At 33.7% G+C, this 15,059-nt stretch overlaps 2 protein-coding genes and 1 long non-coding RNA gene across 3 annotated transcripts; all 3 read right to left on the reverse strand.

Annotated features, from left to right (window-relative positions):
• Positions 1–2,962: 2,962 nt before the first annotated feature.
• LOC122604539 lies at positions 2,963–6,965 on the reverse strand. Its single transcript, XM_043777425.1, has 13 exons — positions 6,802–6,965; positions 5,843–5,915; positions 5,484–5,609; positions 5,173–5,268; positions 4,958–5,077; positions 4,807–4,870; positions 4,508–4,685; positions 4,283–4,413; positions 4,045–4,169; positions 3,815–3,901; positions 3,639–3,713; positions 3,477–3,536; positions 2,963–3,217 (listed from the first exon to the last, which is right to left on the reverse strand). Exons 1-13 carry the CDS (start codon positions 6,963–6,965, stop codon positions 3,209–3,211), a joined length of 1,308 nt encoding a protein of 435 aa, XP_043633360.1. The 3' UTR covers positions 2,963–3,208.
• A 3,886-nt stretch (positions 6,966–10,851) lies between these two features.
• On the reverse strand, positions 10,852–11,770 carry LOC122602522. The gene is made up of 4 exons (XR_006324294.1): positions 11,703–11,770; positions 11,527–11,601; positions 11,365–11,424; positions 10,852–11,106 (listed from the first exon to the last, which is right to left on the reverse strand). It is a non-coding gene; the product is annotated as an uncharacterized LOC122602522 (long non-coding RNA).
• Positions 11,771–12,609: 839 nt separating this feature from the next.
• On the reverse strand, positions 12,610–14,862 carry LOC122604540. The gene is made up of 10 exons (XM_043777426.1): positions 14,785–14,862; positions 14,585–14,698; positions 14,069–14,143; positions 13,916–13,975; positions 13,739–13,813; positions 13,374–13,499; positions 13,057–13,152; positions 12,842–12,961; positions 12,691–12,754; positions 12,610–12,614 (listed from the first exon to the last, which is right to left on the reverse strand). Exons 1-10 carry the CDS (start codon positions 14,815–14,817, stop codon positions 12,610–12,612), a joined length of 768 nt encoding a protein of 255 aa, XP_043633361.1. The 5' UTR covers positions 14,818–14,862.
• Positions 14,863–15,059: the final 197 nt, after the last annotated feature.

Consider the following 15,059-nt stretch of genomic DNA (forward strand, 5'->3'; position numbering starts at 1 on the left):
GGGTGCCAAAACTTGCATGAGTAAGAAGTAAAAAAGGAATAGCAAACTGAATTAAAATTTTTCATTGAAGCATTTCATCAAATACTTTGTAAACATCTAATTTTTTTTTACAATATCTAAACCAAAAATCATAAACTGAACTCATTCATACATATTATCTAAGACCATGTGAGCTGACATTCGGATATATTATCAAAAATTAGAAAAAGTACTTTCACCATTAAAGTAAATTACTTTGAGAGTGGAGATTGAATGTGGAATCACAATTAAAGAGATGTTGACTTGAAGAATAAAATATACTGATGAACATATGATGTAGCCATATAAAACAATTTTTATATAATAGCGATCCGGATCGATTCGGATTGATCCAAGTCTTTAAATGGATAAATAGATTTATTTATTTATTATTTTATTAAATAGTTAAATGGATTAATGGATATTTATTTTGATCCAGTAATACTTTTAATTGGATTGGATTCGATATGGATATTGATCATATCCATCGACACCCCTACACCAAACAGACACAAAACCTCAATATCACCTCCAAGTCTCCAACTATCAAGTCTGGCCTAAAACCATCCTCATGACGAAGCTGATTTGAAAAGAGCTTATGTTTAACATAAAATGATGAAATCAATTTGGTTGAAGATCATCAAAAGGGATTCAGGTTAATTGTTTAACGCAATTATACCTTGAAAGAAATTGCCGATAATCTCTACTATAATTATTTTGGATAGTATTGGGTTGTGACATTCTAACTATAAAATGTTGGTTATTAATAAAGGTGTTTTTTAATGTATTGTTCATAGAATAAACTTTCATATTATTTTTGTTTGATATCAATTCTTATTTTTATTTATTACTAAAAAACAAAATGTCTGCTACTATTATTTATTACACATTTAACTATTTTTTCTAATTATAGTCGTCGCATCGCGCGGGTGTTCTTGTAGTACAAATAGATGATGATTGAGCTGCCTGTAAGGCTGGGGGGAAGGCTTGCCCACTCCTCCCCTCCCCTCCCCGATTTTTCTTCTCCTCTCCTCCCCTCCCCTAATGTTAGGAGCACCTCGCCAACCCTCCCCTCCCCTCCCCAGTAACGGTCGAAAAATGGATAGCTAGGTGGTGAGAGACCCGGGCATGACCCTCCCCACTCTCCTCCCCACCCAACCGGTACCAGTACGACGGGGCGGTGTTCCCTAAGGTACCAAACCGGTACCTATTTGCTCCCCGCCCCACCCCGTCCACCCTAAGCTCCTTGTCAACATCAAGGAAGAAGGAGGTGCTTAAAGGGTGAATAAGCTAGTTATTTATTATTATTATTATTATTATTATTTTATTACTATTTGATCCTTGTCTACGGTTGCAAGAAGAAGGAAAGAGACAAGTTTTGTTGAAATAGTTATACTTTGTTATTGTTTATTAATGTATGTTGTAGTTTGTAAGTATCATTAAGCGGATCATAATCAAGGTATAATAAGCTAAGTAAGCTTGTAATGTGAAGTAGCTAGGACAAATCATTTTTATTATATTTATTTAATTTGTATTATTAAATGATTTCTTACTTACTAATCTAGTGTATGTAGTCATCCCCAATAATCATTTTAGTGTAACGTCATTTTGGGAGTTCATAATAGGGAAAAAAAATGACCCAATGGATGGATAATTTAGTGATCCGGCCAACTTAAATGGATCGTGATCCGATATATGATCATGATGATCTGATTCATATCCAAATAATTTTAAATGAACGGATCATTATCCGGATCGATCCATTTAATTTTTTCATTTAAATGGCAAATATCAATTACCATACGTATCTTTTTATACATGCAACACAATAATAAAATGGCTAAAATTAATTGCTCTAGAGACAAGTCTAAAGAGATTCAAATGGCTATAGCGAGTAATTTAATGAAGACTTTTTATGTATAATGAACATATTGCATACCTTTTAACTGCCCAGTACAATTAAATACCATACATATAATGATATAATAATAGATAGCAAAACATTGCAATAGGCGTCAAAATTAAACATTGCATACTAATAGGTGCCAAAACTTGCACGAATAAGAAGTAAAAAAGGAACAACAAACTGAATTTAAAATTTTCATTGAAGCATTTCATTAAACACTTTGTAAATATCTAAATTTTTTTTACAATATCTAAACTAAAAATCATAAACTAAACTCATTCATACATATTATCTAAGACCAATGTAAGCTGACATTCGGATATATTATCAAAAATTAGAGAATGTACTTTCATCATTAAAGTAAATTATCTTGAGGGTGGAGATTGGATGTGGAATCAAAAAAAAAGTAGAGCATTGATGAACAAGAACGACTAAATCGAAGGCATAGTTTTTTGAATGAATAAACTTGAATCCTTGAGCTGTTGACTTGATGAAATTATGATGTAGCGATCAATTCGGATGGATCATGGATCAATCCAAGTCTTTAAAAGGATAAATGGATCTATTTATTGGATAGTTAAATGGATTAATGGATATATATATATATATATATTTTGATCCTATCCATCGACACCCCTACACCAAATAGACACAAAACCTCAATATCACCTCCAAGTCTCCAACTATCAAGTCTGGCCTAAAACCATCCTCAAGACGGAGCTGATTTGAAAACATCTCTGAACCGGCCAGAAACCACAATATGTCATTGTGCAAGCCATGTCCAAACTCCAAACAAACGATGGAACAGCCCAAAACAACCAAATGTGGACCAAAAAGAGAACCAGAGGGAAGGCATTAGCCTCAAGGGGCTGTCGTACGTCATAAACACTTAAATATACACTCCTGAATACCTCCCTTATACAGAGAAATTTATAGCAACCAACTCACCACACTTTAACTTTACTCGAGGGGATAAAATTAAATCACAATGAAACACAAAGTTGAATTTGGTATTAGAGAAAATTCAAACCACAACCATTCAAAATATTTGACTTCATCTAAATTAAAATTCAGATAGATGCATAAACATTAGATATGATCTGCTGAGGCCAAAAGAACAACTTAGGGATCATCATACATATGAAGCAGAACTGTAGTATGTACCCCACACAAGGAAATAACCTATAAAAGCAAAAGTTGGCAATGAATTTGAGGCTGAAATTATCGTGCAGCAGAGAGATGTCAACATGATCAAACTGCACTTTTGAATTTGGCATCTTACTCCTAGGGTAGCTGGATTTTATGTAGGAGAAAAAAAAAAAAAGTTAAAATCCAATTGAAATAAACAAAACATTCATCAAATGTTGAAACAGCTTATAATAAGAAACACAGAGATAAAACATTTATCAAATGTCAGTTTGTGTATAATCACAAAGATAAAACAGAATGTCAACAACCATTCTCCACTTTATCATTTGTGATTTAGGTGGTCTCAAGATTTTTGGCCATCTCAAATGAATGTACGAAGTATGTATTTTGCAATCGGACTCACCAAACCTGCTGCTTTTTTTCCCTGGCGTTGTGCCTTAAAATAATCAGCACATGATAATATCTACACACAACAAACATTAAATATAATATGAACATTATGAATTTTAAATATAACTCATCAGAATGTATGTTAGTAATAAAAGTCACAAGCATCAAAATTTACCTTAATAGTCTGCCCAGCTATCTCTGTCCCATTTAAACGTTGTGCTGCTGTCTTTGCATGCTCAAGTTTATCAAACTTAAACGATAAAAGAGAAACCGGTTACACATTAATGTCAAAGAAAACAAAGCAAGTGACCAACAAGAAAGATACAGAAGGGAATCAAAAGGAACACATACTTCAATATACGCAAGTCCTTTACAATGTCCTTTTTCAGGATCCTTCGGGAACTCAACATCCAACACCCGGCCAAAAGCTTCAAATATCTGCATAAGCATCAAGAAATGGATACTCAGAGACAAGAATGCGTACACAGTCGAAGAGCAAAAAATTGGAACCTATGTTCCGGTAGAACTTGGGATCGCCTATTTAATCAAACATTTTCCAGATAAAAGGATAGACAGTGTACCTTCGTGAAGTCCGCTTCATCCGTGCTAAAATGCAAATTTTCAACACGCAGTGTCTTACGATATTCTGCCCATTGACAACGTAGCGCGGCCCCGAACCGGCGGTTCGCTCGCTCAGATCTCTTAACTGAAGAAGAAACGGTGAGCATATTAAACCAATAACAAAAACAAGTTAAAGAACATGCTAAATTTGCAATTTAACGTCAAGAAGGACAAGGCTAAAAGACAGGCAATGCATACAACAACAATTATTCCTCCTTCTGTTATGCTTCTCATTTATCTTTTCCTCCAGAGCGGTAGCAATAGAAATCAGCTCTCCTCCACTATCTCCATCTCTCCTGCAGACAATGTTGCTGGCAGTCTCATGGTGGCTGCAAATAAAAAGGGATAATATGATGTATAAGGCAACGTAAGAAACTCGCTTTCACAGGTTAGAAGCTTCTAGAATTAAAGCATGGAACGTACTAATTCCAGTCTTCTGGCACGCCTTTCGGGAAGCGTTCCCTCATATGATGAACATTTTCCTCGGCCACTTCCAATTTTTCCTTCAGCTTCTCATCTTTTGGGTCTTCCTCCCAGATTTTTCTGTAATAAAGGGCCCCGACGGCACAACAAAATATAATCCAGGGCAGTTTAACTGCTCCTAAAAATAAAATAGAAAATTTTAAATACTTTCAAACTTGTTATACTAATTGATAGCAGGCCATCAAATAATAAAAAAAAATGGCAAAAAAAATAAGGAATAGATGGGAAATGCAAAATACCAGATTCTTTCACACTGCTACTTCCAGATTCTCTGGCTGAAACACCTTCGGCTCCCTGCATCGCCTAATGAAGAAACAGCATATATTTATTATATATAGCCTAATATACAGCAGAACCAATGACATAAATACATGAGGAGATTTTTAATACCAGGGATTTCCTCTTGCTATTTCTAGTTGCCAGTTTCGCAGGCGGTTCTCCAGGTGACGATCCAATAACTTCATTTTCTGGCTCCATCGACAAGTCTAAAGTTGATCTATTGGCATCATCCTAATAATAATAATAACATACACGTAAGTGTACCCTCAAACAGCAGTTCCACGCAGAAAATATTAAAGCAAAGTGTATCGGGATGCAGGACTTACAGTGTTCTCATGAGCTTCTTTCCTACCAATCTTCTCAAGATAAGCCAACACTTGATATCTATACCTAAACGAGGGTGCTCCTTGAGTCGAGTAACACTACAACAACAACACACATATATAGATTTAATAAAATATCCCCAAAATAAGTTACAACATAAAAGAACACGTTTACACTTACAAAAATCAACATGCAGGTACTAATTTCAGATAAAAAATAAAACTAAACCTAAAAAAAATACAAAATAAAATTTTAAAAAAACTGAAAAAAACTCTACAAATGTAAAAAACTTAAAAGAAAAAAGAATGTTTACTTTGGTTTTTTTTCCACCGGCCTTAAAGATACTATAAACCCAGTCATCAGGTAGCCAATCCGGCCAGTCATTGTCCGGCATTTCCGATTCCACACATATCTCATGATAGTTTAGTACCTTGATAATCTGCAGTAGCAGAACAATCAAGAAAATGTTAAGAGAATTAGAGGGTTATCATCTCAACTAGTACGATAGTAGATTTGCGACAAACTAGAAGATACATTTAATTGTATAATTGTTATACTTAATAAGATTATAGTTGATCAAAATTATATTATATATATATTTGGTAAAAAAAGAGAAAAAAAAACGTGCTAGTGAATACAAACCATATATCGGCAATATCTTTCTTCAATTACCTTACGTACTATAACTTTTTCAGAACTTTGCTCTCTTCTCTTAGATATTCTCATCCCCCATTTTGTTACCGCGCTTCAAACAAATAAAGAAACAAAAAGCATAATTAAACGCTACTCTTCCCAACGTAAAAGAGGAGCTGCAAGCTTTTCGTTTGTAAATACTTTATAACCGATGAAATGAACGGATATATTTTATGTATTGGTTGCATGCATAGAACTATCCTGTATAAATAAAGAAGATATTGGTGTAGGGACAAGGGTGTAGTGCCGATAGACAGTTTGCAACAAAATAACTATGACATGTAGGACTTAAATTGCAAATTTTACCAAGATGAGCCAAATTAGACGGTTAGTACACATTGTTCAATGGCCAATACCTTTCCATCAACAATATAAAAATAATATAATTTAAAATATAATAATAATAATAATAATAATAATATATAAGCAAATGTATACACATATACTTAACATACCACCCAATTACTCCAAAACTCTCTTTTTCAAACTTTTGCATAAATTTCCTAGCTGGCTGGAGTCTTCAAATTTATACTGGGTCAAATAAATGGAAGTATCTAAAATTTGGCTTTCTGTTCGGTGGAACTTCATAGGCAGTCTTTTTGTGTCTTTTAACATAAATAGATATGTTCTGGGTTGTAGCAAGCAGTTGACAGCTTCAACCAGAAACTCTTGGGAATACAGATTCATTCAACATACTTCTGGCTGCTTCTTCAGCGTCGATTTTTCCTTTCTACTACACCATTTGCTCAGGTGTATGAGCTGAGGAGAAGTTCTTGGAGATGCCAGTGCCAGTGCAGAAGGATTTTAAGCAGAATTTCTGAATTCAGTGTCATTGTCACTTCTGAGCTGACGTAGTTTTCGCTTATGTTTGAGTTAATTTGTTTGATGAGAGCAATGATTTCAGCAGCAGCTTCATTTTTGGTCATGGGGAAGATTACCCAACAATACTTGAATATTCGTCAACAACTACAAGGGTATATTTCTTCCCAGCTCTTGTCTGAACGTTCACAGGACCAAATAAATTCATATGAAGCATATGAAGCGGCTCAGTGATGCTGAAACTTTGCTTAGTCTTGAAAGATGATCTTTTCTTCTTTCCCATTTCACACCCTGAACATGACTTATCCTTATTGAAGAATAAAGAAACCCAAGTTGTCTTATTTACTTTTCTTCTTAATATCTAAATTAAAAAGAAATTACCTAAGTGGCAATCTACTACCTAAAAGTTTAGGTGTCATGTAGAGAAAAATGAATTTGTGGTTAGTTATATACTTAAACTGTTTAGATGTAAAATCTTTCACATATTAATTTTTTAATATCTATTGTGTAATGAATAAATGATTGGGTTATCATATATTTTATAAATGAAACATTAATATCCTATGCCCCTGATGAACACCTGTTATTAAAACTACTTGTTTTTGTTTAAAGTTTACATTGTAAAATTTGTGATCGGGGATTGGTGGTAAAAACTATAGAGACAGGGCGTTGTATCTGTATCTATATATAGAGTTAGTAATGTCGGGGCCCCAGGTGCTAGAAGTAGGTTCGGTACGGCGGTACAACATTTAGTTCAACAGTTTCATTCGGTTTTAGTTATTGTTGTTGATAAGGTCCAAATTAATTTTAGACCATCTCAATTCTCAAATGCTTATTTTAGTTTTTCACTAAATATACAATAAACATTTCCAATTTATATCATCTTTGAATTACAAAAAAGTTAAATTTAAAAAAGTAACTTCATTCATTGAAATAAAATACTTAAAAAAAGAGAGAAAGAGAGAGAAAACGCCTTTTAGGTGGTATTAAAGAACCATTTAGATGACATTAATTACTGAAACATCATGTACGAGTTGTGACAAACAAATAATATCATAACAACTACAATAAAATAAAGACATATAAAATATTTGGAAGTATTTAATACGTAGTATTGAACATATTGCATACCATTTAAATATTGTACTTATAATAATAGATAGCAAAACATTGCATATAGGCGTCACAATGAAACATTGCATACTAATGGGTGCCAAAACTTGCATGAGTAAGAAGTAAAAAAGGAATAGCAAACTGAATTAAAATTTTTCATTGAAGCATTTCATCAAATACTTTGTAAACATCTAATTTTTTTTTACAATATCTAAACCAAAAATCATAAACTGAACTCATTCATACATATTATCTAAGACCATGTGAGCTGACATTCGGATATATTATCAAAAATTAGAAAAAGTACTTTCACCATTAAAGTAAATTACTTTGAGAGTGGAGATTGAATGTGGAATCACAATTAAAGAGATGTTGACTTGAAGAATAAAATATACTGATGAACATATGATGTAGCCATATAAAACAATTTTATATAATAGCGATCCGGATCGATTCGGATTGATCCAAGTCTTTAAATGGATAAATAGATTTATTTATTTATTATTTTATTAAATAGTTAAATGGATTAATGGATATTTATTTTGATCCAGTAATACTTTTAATTGGATTGGATTCGATATGGATATTGATCATATCCATCGACACCCCTACACCAAACAGACACAAAACCTCAATATCACCTCCAAGTCTCCAACTATCAAGTCTGGCCTAAAACCATCCTCATGACGAAGCTGATTTGAAAAGAGCTTATGTTTAACATAAAATGATGAAATCAATTTGGTTGAAGATCATCAAAAGGGATTCAGGTTAATTGTTTAACGCAATTATACCTTGAAAGAAATTGCCGATAATCTCTACTATAATTATTTTGGATAGTATTGGGTTGTGACATTCTAACTATAAAATGTTGGTTATTAATAAAGGTGTTTTTAATGTATTGTTCATAGAATAAACTTTCATATTATTTTGTTTGATATCAATTCTTATTTTTATTTATTACTAAAAAACAAAATGTCTGCTACTATTATTTATTACACATTTAACTATTTTTTCTAATTATAGTCGTCGCATCGCGCGGGTGTTCTTGTAGTACAAATAGATGATGATTGAGCTGCCTGTAAGGCTGGGGGGAAGGCTTGCCCACTCCTCCCCTCCCCTCCCCGATTTTTCTTCTCTCTCCTCCCCTCCCCTAATGTTAGGAGCACCTCGCCAACCCTCCCTCCCCTCCCCAGTAACGGTCGAAAAATGGATAGCTAGGTGGTGAGAGACCCGGGCATGACCCTCCCCACTCTCTCCCCACCCAACCGGTACCAGTACGACGGGGCGGTGTTCCCTAAGGTACCAAACCGGTACCTATTTGCTCCCCGCCCCACCCCGTCCACCCTAAGCTCCTTGTCAACATCAAGGAAGAAGGAGGTGCTTAAAGGGTGAATAAGCTAGTTATTTATTATTATTATTATTATTATTATTATTTTATTACTATTTGATCCTTGTCTACGGTTGCAAGAAGAAGGAAAGAGACAAGTTTTGTTGAAATAGTTATACTTTGTTATTGTTTATTAATGTATGTTGTAGTTTGTAAGTATCATTAAGCGGATCATAATCAAGGTATAATAAGCTAAGTAAGCTTGTAATGTGAAGTAGCTAGGACAAATCATTTTTATTATATTTATTTAATTTGTATTATTAAATGATTTCTTACTTACTAATCTAGTGTATGTAGTCATCCCCAATAATCATTTTAGTGTAACGTCATTTTGGGAGTTCATAATAGGGAAAAAAAATGACCCAATGGATGGATAATTTAGTGATCCGGCCAACTTAAATGGATCGTGATCCGATATATGATCATGATGATCTGATTCATATCCAAATAATTTTAAATGAACGGATCATTATCCGGATCGATCCATTTAATTTTTTCATTTAAATGGCAAATATCAATTACCATACGTATCTTTTTATACATGCAACACAATAATAAAATGGCTAAAATTAATTGCTCTAGAGACAAGTCTAAAGAGATTCAAATGGCTATAGCGAGTAATTTAATGAAGACTTTTTATGTATAATGAACATATTGCATACCTTTTAACTGCCCAGTACAATTAAATACCATACATATAATGATATAATAATAGATAGCAAAACATTGCAATAGGCGTCAAAATTAAACATTGCATACTAATAGGTGCCAAAACTTGCACGAATAAGAAGTAAAAAAGGAACAACAAACTGAATTTAAAATTTTCATTGAAGCATTTCATTAAACACTTTGTAAATATCTAAATTTTTTTACAATATCTAAACTAAAAATCATAAACTAAACTCATTCATACATATTATCTAAGACCAATGTAAGCTGACATTCGGATATATTATCAAAAATTAGAGAATGTACTTTCATCATTAAAGTAAATTATCTTGAGGGTGGAGATTGGATGTGGAATCAAAAAAAAAGTAGAGCATTGATGAACAAGAACGACTAAATCGAAGGCATAGTTTTTTGAATGAATAAACTTGAATCCTTGAGCTGTTGACTTGATGAAATTATGATGTAGCGATCAATTCGGATGGATCATGGATCAATCCAAGTCTTTAAAAGGATAAATGGATCTATTTATTGGATAGTTAAATGGATTAATGGATATATATATATATATATATATATTTTGATCCTATCCATCGACACCCCTACACCAAATAGACACAAAACCTCAATATCACCTCCAAGTCTCCAACTATCAAGTCTGGCCTAAAACCATCCTCAAGACGGAGCTGATTTGAAAACATCTCTGAACCGGCCAGAAACCACAATATGTCATTGTGCAAGCCATGTCCAAACTCCAAACAAACGATGGAACAGCCCAAAACAACCAAATGTGGACCAAAAAGAGAACCAGAGGGAAGGCATTAGCCTCAAGGGGCTGTCGTACGTCATAAACACTTAAATATACACTCCTGAATACCTCCCTTATACAGAGAAATTTATAGCAACCAACTCACCACACTTTAACTTTACTCGAGGGGATAAAATTAAATCACAATGAAACACAAAGTTGAATTGGTATTAGAGAAAATTCAAACCACAACCATTCAAAATATTTGACTTCATCTAAATTAAAATTCAGATAGATGCATAAACATTAGATATGATCTGCTGAGGCCAAAAGAACAACTTAGGGATCATCATACATATGAAGCAGAACTGTAGTATGTACCCCACACAAGGAAATAACCTATAAAAGCAAAAGTTGGCAATGAATTTGAGGCTGAAATTATCGTGCAGCAGAGAGATGTCAACATGATCAAACTGCACTTTTGAATTTGGCATCTTACTCCTAGGGTAGCTGGATTTTATGTAGGAGAAAAAAAAAAAAGTTAAAATCCAATTGAAATAAACAAAACATTCATCAAATGTTGAAACAGCTTATAATAAGAAACACAGAGATAAAACATTTATCAAATGTCAGTTTGTGTATAATCACAAAGATAAAACAGAATGTCAACAACCATTCTCCACTTTATCATTTGTGATTTAGGTGGTCTCAAGATTTTTGGCCATCTCAAATGAATGTACGAAGTATGTATTTTGCAATCGGACTCACCAAACCTGCTGCTTTTTTTCCCTGGCGTTGTGCCTTAAAATAATCAGCACATGATAATATCTACACACAACAAACATTAAATATAATATGAACATTATGAATTTTAAATATAACTCATCAGAATGTATGTTAGTAATAAAAGTCACAAGCATCAAAATTTACCTTAATAGTCTGCCCAGCTATCTCTGTCCCATTTAAACGTTGTGCTGCTGTCTTTGCATGCTCAAGTTTATCAAACTTAAACGATAAAAGAGAAACCGGTTACACATTAATGTCAAAGAAAACAAAGCAAGTGACCAACAAGAAAGATACAGAAGGGAATCAAAAGGAACACATACTTCAATATACGCAAGTCCTTTACAATGTCCTTTTTCAGGATCCTTCGGGAACTCAACATCCAACACCGGCCAAAAGCTTCAAATATCTGCATAAGCATCAAGAAATGGATACTCAGAGACAAGAATGCGTACACAGTCGAAGAGCAAAAATTGGAACCTATGTTCCGGTAGAACTTGGGATCGCCTATTTAATCAAACATTTTCCAGATAAAAGGATAGACAGTGTACCTTCGTGAAGTCCGCTTCATCCGTGCTAAAATGCAAATTTTCAACACGCAGTGTCTTACGATATTCTGCCCATTGACAACGTAGCGCGGCCCCGAACCGGCGGTTCGCTCGCTCAGATCTCTTAACTGAAGAAGAAACGGTGAGCATATTAACCAATAACAAAAACAAGTTAAAGAACATGCTAAATTTGCAATTTAACGTCAAGAAGGACAAGGCTAAAAGACAGGCAATGCATACAACAACAATTATTCTCCTTCTGTTATGCTTCTCATTTATCTTTTCCTCCAGAGCGGTAGCAATAGAAATCAGCTCTCCTCCACTATCTCCATCTCTCCTGCAGACAATGTTGCTGGCAGTCTCATGGTGGCTGCAAATAAAAAGGGATAATATGATGTATAAGGCAACGTAAGAAACTCGCTTTCACAGGTTAGAAGCTTCTAGAATTAAAGCATGGAACGTACTAATTCCAGTCTTCTGGCACGCCTTTCGGGAAGCGTTCCCTCATATGATGAACATTTTCCTCGGCCACTTCCAATTTTTCCTTCAGCTTCTCATCTTTTGGGTCTTCCTCCCAGATTTTTCTGTAATAAAGGGCCCCGACGGCACAACAAAATATAATCCAGGGCAGTTTAACTGCTCCTAAAAATAAAATAGAAAATTTTAAATACTTTCAAACTTGTTATACTAATTGATAGCAGGCCATCAAATAATAAAAAAAAATGGCAAAAAAAATAAGGAATAGATGGGAAATGCAAAATACCAGATTCTTTCACACTGCTACTTCCAGATTCTCTGGCTGAAACACCTTCGGCTCCCTGCATCGCCTAATGAAGAAACAGCATATATTTATTATATATAGCCTAATATACAGCAGAACCAATGACATAAATACATGAGGAGATTTTTAATACCAGGGATTTCCTCTTGCTATTTCTAGTTGCCAGTTTCGCAGGCGGTTCTCCAGGTGAAGATCCAATAACTTCATTTTCTGGCTCCATCGACAAGTCTAAAGTTGATCTATTGGCATCATCCTAATAATAATAATAACATACACGTAAGTGTACCCTCAAACAGCAGTTCCACGCAGAAAATATTAAAGCAAAGTGTATCGGGATGCAGGACTTACAGTGTTCTCATGAGCTTCTTTCCTACCAATCTTCTCAAGATAAGCCAACACTTGATATCTATACCTAAACGAGGGTGCTCCTTGAGTCGAGTAACACTACAACAACAACACACATATATAGATTTAATAAAATATCCCCAAAAATAAGTTACAACATAAAAGAACACGTTTACACTTACAAAAATCAACATGCAGGTACTAATTTCAGATAAAAAATAAAACTAAACCTAAAAAAAAAATACAAAATAAAATTTTTAAAAAAACTGAAAAAAAAACTCTACAAATGTAAAAAACTTAAAAGAAAAAAGAATGTTTACTTTGGTTTTTTTTCCACCGGCCTTAAAGATACTATAAACCCAGTCATCAGGTAGCCAATCCGGCCAGTCATTGTCCGGCATTTCCGATTCCACACATATCTCATGATAGTTTAGTACCTTGATAATCTGCAGTAGCAGAACAATCAAGAAAATGTTAAGAGAATTAGAGGGTTATCATCTCAACTAGTACGATAGTAGATTTGCGACAAACTAGAAGATACATTTAATTGTATAATTGTTATACTTAATAAGATTATAGTTGATCAAAATTAAGAATTATATATATATATAAAATAAAAAAAAATAAAAAAAAAAACGTGCTAGTGAATACAAACCATATATCGGCAATATCTTTCTTCAATTACCTTACGTACTATAACTTTTTCAGAACTTTGCTCTCTTCTCTTAGATATTCTCATCCCCCATTCTTGATACCGCGCCTATAGAAAACAAATGAAGAAACAATGTTCAAAAGCATAATCTAATATACAACAGAAACCACCGTAACCAATGAAATAAATACACGAGTAGAGTTTTAATACCATAAATTTTATGCAGTCACGCTTAGCTTCATCAGGTATCCGTATAAAGGCATTATTATCCTTAAAATAAAAACAGAAACTTAAGTGTACCCGCAAACAGCAGTTCCATATAGAAAATATTAAAGCAAAGTGTATCTGAGATGTAGGACTTACAGTGCGAATCTTGTCAAGATAAGCCAACACTTGCGACTTAGAATAACACTTGTGTCCATGGAAATCAACGTAGCACTACAACAACAACACCACCACAAACGTACATATAGATTTAATAAGATATCCTGGAAAATAAGTGACCACATAAAAGAACACGTCAACATTTGTTACTATGACAGTGGTATATAAGTGCTAATTCCTTGAAATTGTGTCCAAAAACATCAAATTTTCAAACAAATACAAAAACAAAAAAAGGATAATCGGCAGGAGCTTATAAGAGCCTATGTTTTCAAAAGCTCCAAATTTAATCCGGGTGAAACTAAAAAAAAATAACCCTTAAAAAAAGTTTCAATCTTGAATCTTCGGTGTGAACTTGCATAAATTTTACAATCTTTTTGTCAAAGATGTCTACTTTCATAATATACCTAGCTTGTTGTTACGAATATAGTTGATCAAAATTGAGAATTATCAACAAAAAAAAAAAAAAACTTAAATTATATCGGAGCAATATCTTACCTTGTATCTCTTTCCTTTATTGTAACCACTTTTTCGGGCCTTGAATTCCACCTTCCATCCATCAGGTAGCCAATTAGAATCACCATTTTCAGAAGGAGATCCATCTCCACCTCCCTGCATCAAAACAACAACGTTCAAAAAAAATTTAATATGCAACAGAAACTAATGAATTAAATATACGAGGAGGAGAGTTTTAATACCAGGGATTTCTTCCTGCTGCTTCTAGTTGCCATATATATTTAATAAATTATTATTATTATTATAAGATTAAATTGAGTTATGCCCTAAAAGTTGAACGACAGGGGTTTTACCCTTTTACTTTTTATTTTCTTTCGGAATTGGGTCGGAGAAAAGTTACCAAATCTGTAAACGGAGTAATAATTATTATGCTCTCGGAGAAAAGAACCGGCAATGAATTGGGTCATTGTTGGATATTTTATGCTCTCGAATTATTATTCCCATCTCTCAATAATCA

This window comes from Erigeron canadensis, chromosome 6 (assembly GCF_010389155.1).
Source record: "Erigeron canadensis isolate Cc75 chromosome 6, C_canadensis_v1, whole genome shotgun sequence".
In the NCBI taxonomy this organism is placed as follows: domain Eukaryota; kingdom Viridiplantae; phylum Streptophyta; class Magnoliopsida; order Asterales; family Asteraceae; genus Erigeron; species Erigeron canadensis.